General features: G+C 41.0%; 1 protein-coding gene across 1 annotated transcript in view; it reads right to left on the bottom strand.

Moving 5' to 3' along the window:
* The window catches only part of Hps3 (Hermansky-Pudlak syndrome 3), a 27,804-nt gene extending 13,517 nt beyond the window's left edge, over positions 1-14,287 (bottom strand). Inside the window, exons 1-5 of the mRNA XM_013518625.1 lie at positions 13,976-14,287; positions 6,008-6,502; positions 5,280-5,451; positions 5,094-5,179; positions 1,430-1,628 (exon numbers count right to left, since the gene is read on the bottom strand). Of these exons, the coding sequence (XP_013374079.1) occupies positions 1,430-1,628; positions 5,094-5,179; positions 5,280-5,451; positions 6,008-6,502; positions 13,976-14,192 (1,169 nt within the window). The 5' untranslated portion in view covers positions 14,193-14,287. The remainder of the gene's footprint in view (positions 1-1,429; positions 1,629-5,093; positions 5,180-5,279; positions 5,452-6,007; positions 6,503-13,975) is intronic.
* Between the last annotated feature and the right edge of the window lie 3,546 nt (positions 14,288-17,833).

The following is a 17,833-nucleotide window of genomic DNA, read 5'->3' as shown; positions in this document are numbered from 1 at the left end:
TTTTTTTGGTTTTTCTCCGGTACCGGGAACCGAACTCACGACCTTGCGCTTGCCAGGCAGGCGCTTTTGCCGCTGAGCTAAATCCCCAGCCCCTTAATTCTCAATATAAATCTGGCTAAAAGCCCTCAACACTAGTCATGCCACTGTACCAACATTAGACTGCCTTGAAATTTCCTCTGCCAGATTAATTAGTTCTCCGCCCTTCATTTCAGTCTCAAGTAAAATCTCTGCACATGAGTAAAAGGCAGACAAACTTTTTGCCAAGCTATAACATATATCCCAGCATTGGACCATAAATCTAACACAAACTCTAGAAGCCCACCCCTAAGCATGCATGAAGCTCTGGTGGGGGGACAGCTAAACATAAACATAGTATATATTACTATATATAGTATATATAACACAGTATATATTGTATTTGCACTTATTCTTAAGATATTCTCCAAAAATCTCATCTTTGGCTTTTCTTATATTGTAGCTTTGGAAAGTAGATGGTGTACTTTATTCAGTTATTTGGCCAGAGGGCCCAAGGCAGTGAGTACCTGGAACATAATCTGAGCTCATAAAACAGGAAACAGAACCAAAAATATCACTTACTGCTGAAATAAAAGGAACTGAGATCAAACTTCTGTTCCAGAAGCCAGCTTACATGCCAGTATACTATGGCAAGATTACCCAGAAGACAACTACCATGAACTAGTCACATGATTGTGGCTACTCCCAACCTCCCTGTGACTGTTTTCCCATTTATACCAATTGAGGGTTACAATCAGATCATCTTCCTGGCCCCATCACATTTTAAAACTATTATGAAATAACTCAATCCACATGGAAAGAATACAGCAGTAGTGAAAAGAGAAATTTAAATTAGGATTGTCCATGAACACCTTCCAGTTAGGTGTGATGGTTCACACCTGCATTCTGGGAAGCTGAGGCAGGAAGATCACAGGTTGGAGCCCAACCCAAGCAATTTCACAGTTTAGCAAGTCCCTGTCTCAAAATTTTTTTAAACGAGGAAGAAGCATCTAAGGATGTTGCTTAGTGAGAAGGCCTTGGCTTCAATCCCGGTATCGGAAAGAAAGGGAAAAAGGGAGAGAAAGGGAGGAGGGAGAGGGGAAAGAGAGAGGGACAGAGACAGAGACACAGAGACAGAGGAGGCAGGCAGATGTCTTTCATGAAGAACCTTAGATTTCCTTACAAGGATATTCATCTAGTCTAAGGAAACAAAACAAAGACAAAGCCAGAGTTTAAACCTTTAGCACTGAAAAGGCAAGTATATGCCATCAAAAGACAGACTTGAAGAGCCAGATGTAACTCATTCATTTACAGTGCTCTAAACTAGTCCACACAATTTTCAGTTAAAGACCTAGGCAGCACCTGAAGAACTGAAGGACAAGCGAAAGACCAGCATGGAACACTGTGATTGTACCTGGTGATGACGTGCAAAAACTGTGGTGTGAGCACTGCCTGCTGAGACTTCTCAGGGTACTGGTAGACCGACATTAACTCAACAGACTTGACAATCATGTAGAGATAGCCCACGTGAGGTAACGAGAAAAAACAAAAAACGCTTAGTAGCTCTTTTCCATGAGATGAATTTTTTCCATCAGAAGTAAGAGAACCTGCATCTGAAAATGAAAGAAGTAAGTATCATTTAAATAGTAAATAAAAATAAATATTTTGAGACTCTTCTATGCAAACTCTATCTGTGGAAAACCAGAAAGTTGCTAGAGGGAAGTTGCTCTTCATACAAAAATGCCAGTAAGAAATAAAAACAGCAAAATACTTAGGATATCACCATTTAGTAACTCCTAATAAATGCACAGAACTAAATAATGATCATCAGTGGCTTGCTAACATCATAGAGTACACCAGCCACGTAGCTTCCTAGGGGAGCTCACACTGCTTGTGTTAGAAACATCACAATAACAGAAACATACTTTTTGTTCTGCCTCTCACCCCTAGTTTTGAGGATCGAACCCAAGGATTTCACACTGAGATACACCCTTAGCCTTTTTTATTCTAGGACACGGTCCCTCTAAATTGCTCAGGGTATGCTCAAACTTTTGATTCTCTTGTCTCAGCCTCACAGAATGCTGGAATTATAGGTGTAATTCCATGGTGCACTACCATGCCCAGCTATTACATTCTGAACAAGCCTAGTCTACATCAGTACTGTTGATACAAATATACTGTGAGCCTCATCTTCAAATTAAAGTTTTTCTGGTACCCACATTTTTAAAAGTAAAAAGAAATAGCTGAAATTCTAATAACATAATATTAAACATATCCAAAATATTACCATTTCAACAAGCAATGAACAAAAAAAGAGATACTTTGTATATGTTTTTGTACCAAGTCTTCAAAATCTATTGTGTATTTTATATTTACAATTGATATCTCAATTGTTACACCAGTCATACTGCAAGCGTTCAACAGCAATATGTGGCTAATCCCATACTGGGCAGCAGAGATTTGCATCCAACTACCAACTCACAGAGAAATACAGTAGATACAGGAATACATTACACGACCCTGTGAGAAATCCATTGGCAAAATTCAGATTAAGGGAAATTTTATAGTGAGAGGTCAATTTCTTGCTAAGCGGACTGCAAAGAAAAATAAAGGAAAACTCTACATACTGAAAGAGACTTAAAAGACATAACAATCAATTGCAATGTATGAATCTTATTTTGTGTATCTGTTATGGCTTGTATCTAGACATCCACCCAAAGCCTCATGGCCTCATAGGTGAGGCTTTTCAGAGGTGGCTGGACCTAGGGTGTGCAATAACTAAATGAGTTTAGCATACTTTTGGGTGTGGATAATGGAATCCCTACCCTGCATGTTGGTGGCACCAATTAATAGGCTGACAGCCTGGATGGAATATAAAGGGAGAGAGGGAAGGCTTCTGCTGCTGCTACTTGCTGCCTTGCTGCGGGACTGTTTCTCCTCTGCCAGGCCACCCTGCCTTGGAGCCAGCTGACTATGGACTGAAACCTCTACAACCTATGAGCCGAAATAAACCTTTCCTCCTTTAACTTGTGGGTGTCAAGTATTTCTAAAAATTGTCTCAGGAATGAGAAAAATAAGACAGACTCTGATTGAAACAAATTGCTTTCCATCACGAAAATTTTTTAATCAGGAAAATTTGAACACCAAGTATTTGATATCAAGGAATTTTTTTATGTGAAATGGTATTTTGAGTTTGTTTAAGTAAAAAAATTCTTTCCTTTGAGAGATACTTGATGAAATATTTATGGATGAAGTGGTAGTAACTTTATGATTTGTATCAGAATAACCTGGAAGCGAGCAGAGGATGGTCATGAAGCATCTGTTAACATCGTGCTCAGGTACATGGGGGCCCACTATGTTTGAAATTTTTCACAACCAAAGTTTTAAAAACAAAGTACTTTACTGATGGGCACCCTTTAAGGACCCTGATTAATATCAGAAACCCAATTCTGTACTCTCTGCAATAGCCCCAAAGGCATCTGTCCAATTTTTTTCTCCCTCTTCCTTCCAAACACATCTGGACTATAGCCCAAAAGTACTGCTCACTTCTCCAAACACAGATAACAGTCTTACAGCTGGTACATGCTGGTTCCCCTATGTAGTATCTTACCAAGATCTCCGTCTTCTAGAAATTCTACTCATGCTGTAGGGCCCAGCTCACTGTCTATTCAGTAAGTATTCATCGGGTACCTACCAAAGTGCTGCTGCTTTCAGTTCTCAGGATACAACAATGCACAGGACATGGCAAGCGCTCTCACAGAGCCTTCATTCTAGTGATGGGGACTGGGGTAGAGTACACACAAGTAATCTCCATGGTGTATGGAAAAGGAGTATTTTAAACTGAGAGGTCAGAGAAGTCCTTTGTGGTGAGATGACATTTGAGCTACAAATTGAATGACTTAAATGCAGTCATGCAAGACCTGAGGGAGCTTCATTCTAAACCCAGGAGAAGAAATCGCACATCTTACTCAAAGGTGCCCTGGCATATGTGAGAGAGAAAGACCGCTATGGATGGAGAACAGTAACCGGTAAGAGTGAGACAGGATGAGTTCAGAGTTCCAGTCACAGAGACCATGGAATGAACTTGGGGGGTTTTATCTGAAGTACTATGGGAAGCTCACTAAACTACACAGCTGACCCTCACAGCTACTGGCCCTGTCTGGTCTCCAGCTTTGTCTCCCATCTCCCCTGCTGACCCTCCTTGGTTTTACTTCTCTCAGTTCCTCAGCCAGAAGACTTCCCCATCAGAGTCTTTGCTGCTTCCTCTGCCCTAAAGGCTCTTTTTTCTCCTTAGCACCAAGCCCCTCCCTAGTCAACCCTTCAGATTCTCTTCCTTAGGACCCCAAAATGAAGTCAGGATCTTTTGTTGCAGGCTCTCACAGCAGGGTTCCTCTTTCATCTAACAATCATTTCAGTGTGTAATTGTGGTGATGTGAATATGTAATGTCTGCTTCTGCCATTAGACAGTTAACTCCAAAGGGGTAAACATGTTGCCCCCTTTTGCTCATTGCTGCTTCCCTAGCATTCAGCACAATGTTCAACACTAGACACTCAGTGAACTTTTACTAAAAGAAAGTAAGCGAAGGTTATAAAGACACTGAATCAGAGTGGTATTTACATAATTTTCTAGAAATGTAATCTCCACCCCGTGGAGCCAGAGCATCAGTATTTTTAAAAGTGCCCAGGTAAACCTAATACGTAACAGGGCTGAAAACCACTGCTCCACATGAATTTGTTTTCAGTCCACATTTCCCACCTTGCCCACAAGGCCATCAGAAGAAGTTTTGTCAAGTACCCTGCTGGAATCCAGGTAAATCTCCGCTCTAGAAAGGCTGTAATTTCCTTTTCTGGACCTAGGGACCATTTTAAAAATGGAAATGAGCTTTATCACATTCCCTCAATGGTTTCACTTCTCGTAGCAGACCTGACTTTCCTTTCTAGTGCTCACAGGTATTTGTTCAGAAACTTGTCCACACTCCAGGGAGACTCAGTAGAAGACACAAATCTAGTACCCACACTGATCTTCCCTCCGGCCCTGACCCTGACACTGCACCACACTGTAGCACTGCCACACTTACCCGTCTGGTAGATGGGTAGCAGCTGAAGGGAATGCAACCTGATGTCATCAGATAAGACATAGAAGGAAATATCGGGAGTAAAACGCCTGTGAGTTTAAAAAGACAAAGAGGAAAAAGTCTAATTTCCATGTACATTAAGCAGGCAAATAAATACTAACAACTAGGGGGTAAAAAGCTCTCTAATACCTATACAGTAGGTGCTGGACGTGGAAGTATTTTATTTTTTCGTCAGCTAATCCTGTAGATTCCAGTGTAACAGATACTCCAGACTGTTCACTTTTTTCACCAATAAGCTCCATGGGCTTTTGGCAGATAACAAAATCATCTGACTCAATCTGTGACATTTCATTACTGAAATCTTAGAAAATAAAAGTTAGCGTATAACAACTTCAAGTACTACCTTCTTCAATGAAAAGTAGATTTCATAATATTCTCTCACCAATTAGACAGGCACATTATAATTTTATATACACACATTTCATACAATTACAAGGCACTATAGTTTTCAAATTTTAGGACTTGTGCATTTATTCCTCAAACCACTGATAAAGTACAACCAATTATGTATTATCACCCCCATTTTACCCTCAAGAAAACTCAGAGATGGTGTTATCCAATGGCACCCAATTAATAAATATGAGAATAAGAACCAGAAGTCCCTCATCTAGCAGTAGCTGTGTTCTATTATTTATATTAACAAGCATATGTAAATACATTTACATGGCATACAATAATATATGCACAGCTAGATCATAAACACAAATGTGATGTAATCAGCAGAACTAAATCTATAAATATCGTGGCGTGGCACCACACTAACCACAATGGTGCCAAAGGCTCTATCTACCATAGAGACAGAGTGAAAGCTGACCATTTTCTCTATGCCTAGAACAAGAAGTAAGTTTATCATTTACCTGTATTTGTCTGTTTTACTGGATTGTTGGTCTCACATGGATGGTGCTTGACTCTCTCTCCATTTTTAGAGTCCGATTCCAGTTTTAGAATTAAGACTTCCAAATCTGACATGACAGCAATATATCCAACACAAAAAGAAATTTCAACAGGAGTGATATTATCTAAGTGGATAATTAAAGAACGTTCAAAGTCCAATACTGAGAATTCTTCATTAATGACCTGGTACGTCAAACTAAATAAGACTAATTTATTTGTGCAGCCAACAAGGAGATCTCCTTTAACAGGGCAACAGGAAATGCACAAGGGGGCCTCAGAAAGCGGCATTTCAACAATAGACATCTGGTCTCTGAAGGATTCCCTGAAGGGTGTCTCCACATTATGCCCAACCATTCGGATACACACGCGAGAGTTCTCTGCCCCTTTACTTCTCCAGTTCACATAAGCACGAAGGAACGTAGCCTTGTTTTTCTCTTCAATTGCTACCAAATAGTCCCCTGAAAAGAAAGTAAGAATATACTTGGAATTTGCAATTAGAAATACAACCACTTACTTTGCTGTAATGAAATAGAATATATCATTGGCTACAGAGTGAATAAAACAAAACTCTAAAATAAGAGACTCTCAGGCCTATTTTTAACTTGCATTATTAGACATTGAGGTTCTGAAATACACTCATCCCCATTTTAGAGTCTAAAGATAAACTACTGATTATTCATAGGATATAAAACCTACATTTTATTTCCTATATTAGCTCTATGCATTTCACCAAAACTCTAAATTTATAGGTCCAACAAAGCTCTACTGACAAAAAGGTTCAGCAATATTCGTATATTACTGTCACTTATCAAAATTAGGTACAAATTAAGGAACTCTGAGTTTAACAGAACTTATACTTTATCTCCTCCCCTCCCCACAAAAGCCACAACTTTGAAAAATACGATAAAGCTACAAGTACTGATAAAGCTACAAGTACTAAGTAAAATATAAATCCAAGTTAACTTTCCCATAACTTTGAGATTTTTTTTAACTTATAAGAGTAACGTATTTGTTGTTATATTTTGATTTGAGAAATCAAAATGGTGAAGGGGTAAAGACATGCAAAACAAAAAGGCATAATCATCTCTCTGCCCTCTTGCCCCAGAAGATACAATGTAAACACCCAGCCTGGTGTGTGACCCTCAACATTTTTCTCTCACACAGTATAAACATACAATACAGAGCAGTATTCTGTGTTCTTTTTCTGTATCATACTAACTACTCAAAAATCTGCAGTATTTTTAAATGATAAATCTTTCCCTACAAGTTGACACATGAATATCTAACATCCTCTTCATTATATCTTATATACACATGTGTGGTAATTTACTTAATATATATTCAAGCACTTCCAGGTTTTTTGTCACTATATTTCACCCTGGATTAAACAGGTCTATCCCTCTATACTTACTGAGGGAAGGGAGAGAGAATGGAAACAGTACTAAAAGTAAGAATGCTGGACCGAAGGGCAGGCACATTTTACACTTCAATGGATACTGCCAGGTTGCCAGTCTATACAGCAGAAACTCATGGTGCCTGCAGCAGGGTTTCAGTGTGTCTACTTGCCCACAGCCTCCCCAGTCCGGACTCACGTGGCAGTGGGAACATGGACTCCAGTAGCTGGTATGATTTATATTACATAGACTACTTCTAAAACCAGCCATCTTTTCGTATGTGTGTCATCCATGCATAGTTTCTCTTCTGCAAGTTGTCCATTTTTTATGAAATTTTTGGTTTATTTTTCTTAAGGAATTGCAGTTCTCTGGGAAAAGGGATAGTAACCCTTCACTGGCCATGCATAGTACATAATTTTAGTCCACTTTTGTCTTTGCTTATGGCTTCTTTCACCATGTAATTGTTATGTACTCAGATATGTGTCTTTTCCTTCTTGACTTCTGAAGGGTCCTTCTTAGCTTAAAAAGTCCCATGTCTTCCGAACTACATAAATATATGGGATAGCTCATCTTTTCCGTTTTAGTGGAGTTCATTCTTTGGTACTAGAGATTGAATCCGGTACCTTCACACTGAGCTATACCCCCAGCCCTTTTTAAAATTTATTTATTCTGAGACAGGGTCTTTCTAAATTGCTCAGGCTGGGCACCACCACACCTGGGTTAGGGGAATTCTTCTTTAAATTTTTACCTGTTAGAATTGTGTTGCTGAGGATAGGGGATAAATCCAGGATTTAACTAAGTCTTCCGTCTTCACAAAGAAGAACTTCTAACACTAATACTATTACGTAAAACAGCCCTTTTGCAATGAACGGAAGTTAAAAAGCTGTTGTTACACCGACTTTCCCTACATACAGCAGCACGCAAGCAGGGCAGCCATTTTCCGCAGAAACTCACAGGGATCAGTGACCAGGTTCCCTCCTCTTCTGAAGTGATCTAGCCTTCAAAAGAAGACAAACAAAGCCAGGCATGGTAGTGACGTGCCCGCGACCCCAGCACTTGTGTGGCTGAGGCAGGCGATCAGTGAGTTCCAGGCCAGCCTGGGCTACAAAGTAAGTTCAAAGCCAGCCTGAACTGCACAGTGAAACCCTGTCTCAAAAAAACAAAAAGAAAAAAGAAAAATCAAAACAAAACAAAACAAAAAAGAAGGCAAACTTTCTGTTGGCAGTGGTTCCTTGGCTGCCACACGTATGGTGTGTGAAGATCCTCTCCTTGAAATCTTGGTAGGATGCTTACAAATACCAGCAGGTACAGTAAAGTTTTCTGTGTTCACTGGCATTAAGTACATTCACACTGTTTTGCCACTATTACTACCATCCAGAACTTCTTCATCTTTTCCAGTGCTACGTATTCATCCTCTCTCCCCTCAGACCCCGGTACTCGATCATTCCACTTTCTTTCTCTGTGATTTTTGATTACTCTCAATACCTTACATAAGTTGTACGGCTTGTTCTTTTGAGTCTGACTGAGTCAGCTAGCATAATGTTGTTCCTCCAAGTGTACCATGTATCAGGATTTCATTCCTTTTTAAGGCTAACAGCCTGTAACTTTATCTATCTGTTCACCTGTCTCTAGCCCCTTGAGTTGCATCCACCTTTTAGTTTTTATAAACAATCCTACTGTAAACATTGGTGTACAAATACCCATTCAAGTCCCTGCTTTTAGTTCTTTTGTGTATATACCCCAAAGTGGCAGAAGTGGAATGGCTAAACCACATGGTAATTTTTTATGCTGTTTTTAAGAAACACCATGTTGTTTTCCTAGATGGCTGCATATTTTAATTTCCTGAGTTCCAGTGCAGAAGGGTTCCAATTTCTCCACATTCTCTCCAACATTTATTCATTTTTAAAACGGATAACCATCCTAATGAATATGGGTAGTATCTCATTATGGTTTTAATTTGCATTTCCCTAATTATTTATGTGCATCTTATGTGTTTTTAGTCACTGATATATCTTTGGAGAAATACCTGAGCAATTTAGAAAAGTTGATATACAAAATAGCCCAAGGCTATTTTGTATATCAACTTTTCGTTGCTGAGTTGTAGTTCTTCATATATTCTAAATATGAATCCCTTACCAGATAAATGATTTGAAAATATTTTCAATTCCTTGAGTTGCCTTTTCAATCTGTTGGTAAGGTCCTTTGATTCACAAAAGTCTAATTTTTATGATGTCTAACTTATCTATTTTTCTTTTGTTGAGTATTATATTCAAGTTAGTAAATAAATTTTAAAGCTAAGAATACTGGCTTAGTTACTATAAAAGTTTTTTGTTCTTATACCTATAAATATGTACCTATTTCTTTGATAAAAGTCTACACAGCAATTAATGTTTAAAAACCAATAGGCAGGGCTGAGGATATAGCTCAGCGGCAGCACCTGCCTGTCAAGTGTGAGGTCGTAAGTTTGAATCCTGGTACCAGATAAATAAAAAATAAAAAATTTCTCTGTAAAATCCAATACGTAAATGGATGCAACTTGAGAACATAATGTTAAGTACAATAAATCAGACATAGTTCAAGTATCACATGGTTTCTCATATTAGAAATTCAAAATATATACAAATATAAAGAACATATTAGAAGATAAATAGGGGGCTGGGAAGATAGCTCAGCTGCACAGTGCCTGCCTGGTAAGCACAAGGCCCTGAGTTCGATTCCCGGTACCAAAACAAAAAAACAAAAACCAAAACCAAAAAACAACAAAAAAGAAGATGAATAGGAACTATGGATAAGTTCAAATAATTTCCCAAAATTATTCTGTTGTTTCAAAAATATTTCAAGGTATACGCCAATTTGTTTCATTTATACTACTAGTTTTTCTTAGTTCACTGAAGAAAGTCTTGTGCTATTTTAGGATTTTTTTAAATTTTGTTTTGTTTTTAACACATGGTCTTCCTACACACTTCAAACTTACCTTGAGTTCACTATGTAGCCAAGGCTGGTCTCGAACTCACTGTGATCCTCCTGCCTCAGCCTCCCAAGTGCTGGGATTACAGGCATATGCCACCATGCGTGGCTAGCTGTGTGCTATTATCTGTCTTTTCTGTCTATGGCTTGTACTCTGAGTAATATTTTGGCCACTTTTTAAGGATTATGGTACACAGGGAACATAACTGTTGTTATTCTCTATTTTGTTACAAAACTCTGTTTTTTCATTGCACTGTGCTTTTATATCTTCTTTATTAATACCTATATGCATTACATTAAAATAAAATATAAAATCTGATAATTACAGATTATGCCCACACTCTGTTGTGTTTTCAAATTAATGAATTCTTCTATAAGCAATGAACTAGCACTTGCTAAATAATCTACCTAACAAGCCTTACGATAAGAAGTTTTGTTGTTTTGTTTTGTTTTTTGTTGAGACAAGGTCTAACTACATAGTTTAGGCTGGCCTTGAAACACTATGTACGCCAGGGTGGCCTCAAAGTAGTGGGCCATCCCCCTACCTCAGTCTCCAGAGTGCTGCGATTATAGGAATGTGCCACTATGCCTGGCATGAAGAGAGGTTTAGAATTGAGTTAATCCTCACAATAGTCCTTCAAAGTACGTATTTCTCTCCCCATTTACAGATCAGGAATCTGAGATCAAACTAAGTAACTTGTCTAAGGCCACAGAGTCAACGAATAATGGAACAGGGACTCAAACCTGTATCAGGTTAACTCAAAGGCCTATGTTCATTCCCCAATAATGCTGCTTCTCAAACTGATGAAAGATACAAGTCTACAGGGGAAAAAAAAAAACAAAAAAACAAGTCTACAGGATTCTGTGGAGGTGATTACCTTCATGAAAAAAAAGGAAACTAAAATTTTAAGCATTATGTGCTCGGTGCTTTTTTTTTTTAAACTTTACAAAGCTTCTATAGTCATTAAATAAAATCTTTAAAAATTACTGATAATACTAAAAATTCAAGCCTGTTCTTCAAATTTTCTACATATTTTTCTTCCTAATTCCCCAAATTTTATAAAAAGAGAACAGTTTTCAGTTCATGTAAGTTGTTTTCTTTTTTAACTACAAATATTTTCTGCTTGGGTAAGAACCTGCACGGTATTTTTGGTAAATTTAAATATATGAACTCCTTCTATTTTTAACAAGGGGAGATTTGCAACAGAGGAGGGCACTGGGCACTGAGAACAGAAAACCCTAGGTTCCACCAATAGTTATAGGAGGAAGGGGCCAAAATAGAAACGCTGAGAAGCAGAAGATAGATTTTCTGGGTACCAACACTGCCAGGAGTCATCCTATTTAATGTCAGTTACAGGTGCATTAATAAATAGAAGTTGCGTCCGGGAGCTGAAGTTCAAGCTGTGGATGGAAAGCTGCCCTTGAGCTACATAACTAATAATGCTATGTCATCCCACATCACTCCTGAACTTTAAAACAGCCAACCAGATTATAAAAACACCTTTGTTCTTCAAGGCTGCTATTAATAAGATTATCATGTGACTCATGGCCTCATGAAGCCCGTGGGCTCAAGTCAGTGTTTCTCCATCCTGATTAATCTCTGTTTCACCCCAATGTTGGCATATTTCAGAGAAACTACTATACTGGATCTCTGACAATGTGCTCCAGCCATGGGAACTTGTTTTAAGCTTCCCAGGTGATTCTGATGTACAGGTAGTGGACAGCCAAGAGTCTCAGGAATCAACATTACTGACAGCAGAAAGCCAGAGGGGGTTTATATGAAGCCTGCCATTTCAAATTTTAGAATAATGTCCATTTGAAAGAACGAGGCAAATCATGTAAATATTCCCCCTCAATCTCCCTTCCTTGAAACACACACACATGTTGAAAATGATGAGCATGCTTACTCAACAGAACTCTTTTTATGTTTTTGAGCTAAAATGTTGATATATTGCCTAGACTGGCTTCAAACTTGTGAGCCTTCTGCCTCAGACTGCCACGTAGCAGGGATTACAGATGTGTACCATGGCTCACAAAGCACGCCTGAAGGTAAAAATACCACAGACAAGGTGAGGAAAACTACCAATACTGTAAAAAATAAACCATAACCCTGCACTTCCTATTCACTTCAAACTTACCTTGACTTTGAGTAAACCTTGAGTTTACCTTATATATATATTTATATAAATAAATAAATAAATAAATAAATGAATAAGAAGGTCTGGAGATTAGTCCAACGGAAAGGCCCTAGGTGCAATTCCCAGCAGCAGGAGAAAATACTAAAATCGGAATTTTTCTGCTGAAAAGAAAGTCTACGAGTAGTTTTCAACATGCAGTGCTGCACAGGCCTCAAATGCTGCTATCCTTAGTCAAAAAGAAAAATAATCACAGCAAAGTAATTTGCTAACAAAGTTAAAGTTATCCTTTATTAGAAATAATGGTGACCTACATGCTAAGTATTTTTTGTTTTTGTTTTTGTTTTGAGACACGTTCTCACTATGCAGCTTAGTATGGCCCTGAATTCACTTTGTAGTCCTCCCAGGCTAGTCTCGAACTCACAGCAATCTTCCTGCCTCAACCTCCCAAGGGGATTACAGGCATGCACCACCAGGCCCGGCTAAGCTTTTTTGTAAAATGAAAAAAAAAGTATCTTTACTTAACAAAACAATCAGATACTAGATATAAGAGCTCCACTCTTTAACCAAGTCACAAAAATCCCAACATCTAGAAATCTCTGATTTAGTAATTCAACTTTTTCAAAAAAGCAGAAATTGAGACCCCCAGATTTGTACAAACTCACAGTAAATCGCGTGCAGAGTAGGGATTAGAGAGAAATCTGTAACCCTTCAGGTTCACCATGCTCTCTGCTTTGTTAGTGGAGAGTGCCACTGGTACCAGCCTTCCCACTGTAAATCCAGTACTTTATATCGCCCTTGCAATGCAGCAATCAAAGTTTACGTGCACTGGACTGTTACAGGGATCTTACGGTGGATTCTTATATAATCTGAAGAGCATTTATTTTCTAAAGTTGGATTTTGTCCTACTTTTCTAAAGTAGGACACGCCCACCCAGTACCCCCTTGCTACTGCCTCTCATCTCTGGTGGAAAGGAAGAGTCCATGCTCCTACAACTTTTTAAGGAAGGAGGCAGGGGACGACTGGACAATGTTAAACCAAGTTCCATTTATATGCACTTAAAAATCAGCACGTAATGACTAAAAGCACGCAAAACCCGACCAAAAGTGGGGAGAGGTCTAGATGTAAAAGGACTGGCTGTAAATCGGGACAATTCGGAGGACTGGAAGGAAGGTAGCATGAGCGTTAGGATTCTATTTCGCCTACTCCACCTTTGCACGTCATTGAAATTTTCTACACTTAACAGGCTTCCGTGAGGGGTCAGCCACTCCGCCCTAGAGGCGCGGTCACACCTTCGGTTGCCACGACAACCGCACAGCCCGGCGCACGCCCACAGTCACCCCCAGCGCTGAGACCACAGCCCGCCGCAGGAAGCACGCAGTCCCTTCCCCCGCCCGAGCCGGAGCGCAGGCGCCCCTCGCCCACCGCGACTCACCCGCCTGGCTGTAGGCCATACGCAGCACCCTGCCCAGCGTGGAGAAGGCGCACCTCGGCTGGCACAGCTCCTGGCCAGTCACAGCGAACGCCTCCACCTTGCAGCCGGCCGCCACGAACAGCGCGTCGCGCCCCCCGCCACAGAACTGCTCCGGCTCCAATTTGCAGGGAACCACCTGCTGCGACCCAAACGGATGCAGGTTGTACAGATGCACCATCCCGGCGCCCGGCTGCCCGCCCTGCGGGGCGCCCGGAGACCCCGCGCCGGCCGGGAGACCCGACCACTTCCGCGAGCGAGCAGGCCGCGCCGCATCACGTGAGCGCCGGCGCCGCTTCTTAAAGGGGCCGCAGCGGGCGTGGCGGGGCGAGGCGGGGCGGAGCGAGGCGGGGCCGGGCCGCCGGGTTCATGCCCTGCCCTCCGGCCCTCGCCTGTTCTAAATCCTGCTGGCGGGAGAATCCGGGCCTGACGTCTGAGCTGAGGAGGCGCAGGAACCGCTGGGTCCTTCCCTTTGTCTTTGCACGTTCCTGATTGGGAGACGCATGTTTTGGTCCTTGGGCATGTTGTAACACGGAGTCCTGTGCTATCCTGAACCATTTCAACCTGCTGCAGGACCACTGCTCGGGTCTTCCCAGTCGCCTCTGAATTTCTGAAAAATGAGGCTGCGAAAACTGAATTGGGTTTGGGACTAGATATACCAAAGAGTTGCTCGGAAATACTGAAGATTTTAGTAAGGTCTTTTGCAAAGAGGAAAACCTTGAAGGTGCTCGGCAGAAAGGATTATTTTAAGAGAATCTGACGACACCATCTTGTGGACATTTGACAGAAGGTTAGTTGTAGCCTCAGAGGAGAAGAAGGAAATCCCCTAGCTGTTACCCAGTGTCCCCCAAACTCTCCTGTAGCCTGTATCCTCCATAGGCTATAACATCTCAACAGGAAGCTCAAGGTCGCACTCCCCATGTTCCTCCCCTTTTAACAGATTTAACTGTTTCCAATTCATACACACAATTAGAGTGTTACTGTGAATTGAGTTGTGCTGCTTTGGCGCAAAGGGAGTGTTAGAGGAAAAAAAGGAAAAGAAACAAAGATTCAAGCTCAGCAGGACAGGTTTATTTCAGAACAAACCCCAGCGGGACGCTCTGACGCTTAGACCAGACCATTCCTCTTGTACAGGCCAAGGGGTCTCTTGTAGGATGCGGCGGGGCGGGGGTGTTCAGTGAAGGGGTGTTGCAGCCACCTACTAAGAACAAGGCTTGGGACAGCACAGGGGTAATGGTTGCCCAAGGAAGAGGCTGGGAAGGCAGGAGGAGTAGAGGTTGTTATCAATAGCAGGGCCTGTAACGATTTGAGTTTCGGAGTGCGGCTGTGCTGGGGGCGGGGACAGAGTGGTCATTGCTGGGATGGTGGCGGTGGTCTGTGTATTCCTTCATTCCAGACCCCGTGGTTAGAGAGGGGAAAGGGGCAGTGCATCCCTTGCTTAGGTACTTCCTGCTGATTAGGGAAGGAGGTCAGGGGTTTTAACTGGACTAAAGGTGAACCTTACTGCTGTGCTCTTTGGCAACTGCCTGTGAAATGGTCCCAGTCTTGTTTGTGAGCAGTCTTTGAAACAGATTAATTAGGCGTGGCAATAATAAACAGGCGAGTAAAAAGAGGAGAACAGGCAGTATAAAGGGAAAAATCTGAGACAAGGTAATGAACTTGCATGAGTTTCATGACCTCTGTTGGCGGCCTGGAGACATTTGTTGTAGTGCCTGAACCTCTGTGTTTATCTCTTGCAGAGCTGCAATTACATTATCATGATTATCTGGGATAAAAGTACATGTTCTATGAAGCATAGCTCATGTGTCTCTTGGGCAGGCTTTTGCGGGGGGCCAGAAATGCCACACACCTTTATGGTTGGTTCCATTTGCATGGTCACTGGGAGTTTGGCAGTCTCTAGGCAAGAATAAATTTTACCAAGAGAATAAATACACACGACCAAAGCGTGAGCATCAGAATGGAAAGACAAATTGGGGAAGGAGTCACGTGCAGACACCGTACGGGATTGGAATAGCCGCTGTAGCCAGCTGGCAGCTAGACCTGTTTATGGGTGTAGCTGGAAACTCTTAGCAGGGGTCAGTGATTAGGGCCCCCCCCCCTTGTTTTGTTTTTTTGAGACAGGGTCTCACTATGCAGTTCAGGCTGGCCTTCAGCTTACTTTGTAGCCCAGGCTGGCCTCAAACTCAAAAAGATCCTCCTGCCTCAGCCTCCTGAGTGCTGGGATTACAGGCCTGCGCCACTATATTTGGCTCCCTTTTTTTTATGTTGAGCCTATATTACTAATACTTTTCTTTACCTTTGGTTGTAATCTTCTGGTGGGTATTCAAGACCAAATTAAAGTGAGACCTGTGTCAATCAAAATTAACCTCTTTTATCTATCAAGATCAGTAAAGGCTCCTCAGGCATTACTTTAGGAACCATGTGCAAAGCAGTTCTTCTATCAGTGTCAGCCACCAGAATGGGCCACAGTCTTGCTTGACCATGTGATTTCCCATGGAAGCATGGGAGATATTTTTCATTCTCATGACCCTCCTTTTTAGCACATTGTCCATTGGTTGACTTCTGTCCTCTGGCGTCCAACAATCTTTCTGTTGAAGTTGAGGGCTCACCGAAGTTGTAGGGTCCTATAGAAAGGTCCCCTCATGTCCCAGATTTTTTGACCTTGGAGGGACAGGGCTAAAATACTGGCTGTCCTCATAGCCTGGTTATCTTTTAATTCTAGGCTCCAAACGTCAGTTGCTGAACATATGGGAGATCAGTTATATTAGTAGCACGGTAGCAGTAGATTTAATCTTATGATCTTAAGTAGATATTAAGCATCTTGAAATGTATGATCATGGAACTGTTATTTTCTTACCAATCATGGCTGTCTTAGGAGCTTAATCCATGCAGAATATTAACATAACAAGTATAAAACTTCACTGAGAAAATTTGAAATCAAGGAAAACATAATATTTATTAAATGATATGAAGAAACTTTTACCTAAATTTATAATCCTTCAATAGAGGATTACAAATCTAAGAAGAATGTATCTGTCATTAGATATATGTCATTTGATCTCACAGTGTTTGAGCCTCCCTAAGTGTTGTGACTCATACATAACATACACATAACAATGTTGGTTGTATTATGCTAAATTGGCATGCTTATCTTATCACAAGTACCTGAGAAACAAGGGAAGTATGAAGAGGTGTTCTTTAGTTTTACATCTTTGAAGACCTGTATACTTGGGAAACAAATACATTTAATACTCCATGAAGTCAACAATGATGAGTGGCACAACCAGGTTAGAACTGCCCAAGGAGGCAGCTCTGCCCTGTTTTTTGTCATTGGCCACTCTAGGTGTCTGTGCTAGGTGTGCTCATGCCCAGGGTCAGTCTCAGAAATGAGAGTTAAAGCCTTTGTTTGAAAGCACCAGTTAGACTGGAGAGGAGAGTTGAACTGCTGCCTGGATTTTAAAGTGTCCTTCTCTTCTCCCTTGTTTGCTTTCTTTGGTCTCAGATTGTTACATTTTTAAATTTGACTAACTGCCAAGAACTCTTCAGGAGGCCTTGAAAAGTATCTTATCTCTGTTGCAGCAGTGAAAGAGGTTAGCCCTGTAATTGTAGCTTAAGAATCTATAAACAAATGTTTTAAACATATCATTTTAATAAAGACACCCATTCACGTTGGAACCCCAAAGTAAATTTACCAATCTTTGTTTTCCAGGGCTTAGAGTTTTTATTCCGCTTTTTCACCTGGTCCCTGTGACTGAATTTCCAGTTGTTGAAAATGAACTCAGCCCCACGCACCCTGCGCAGCGAGAGCCAGTGTTCCAGGAG

This window comes from Chinchilla lanigera, unplaced genomic scaffold (genome assembly GCF_000276665.1).
Source record: "Chinchilla lanigera isolate Chin_1 unplaced genomic scaffold, ChiLan1.0 scaffold00047, whole genome shotgun sequence".
Taxonomy (NCBI): Eukaryota; Metazoa; Chordata; class Mammalia; order Rodentia; family Chinchillidae; genus Chinchilla; species Chinchilla lanigera.
The sequence above is the reverse complement of the archived record's forward strand: the minus strand, read 5'-3'. Positions and strand labels throughout refer to the sequence as shown.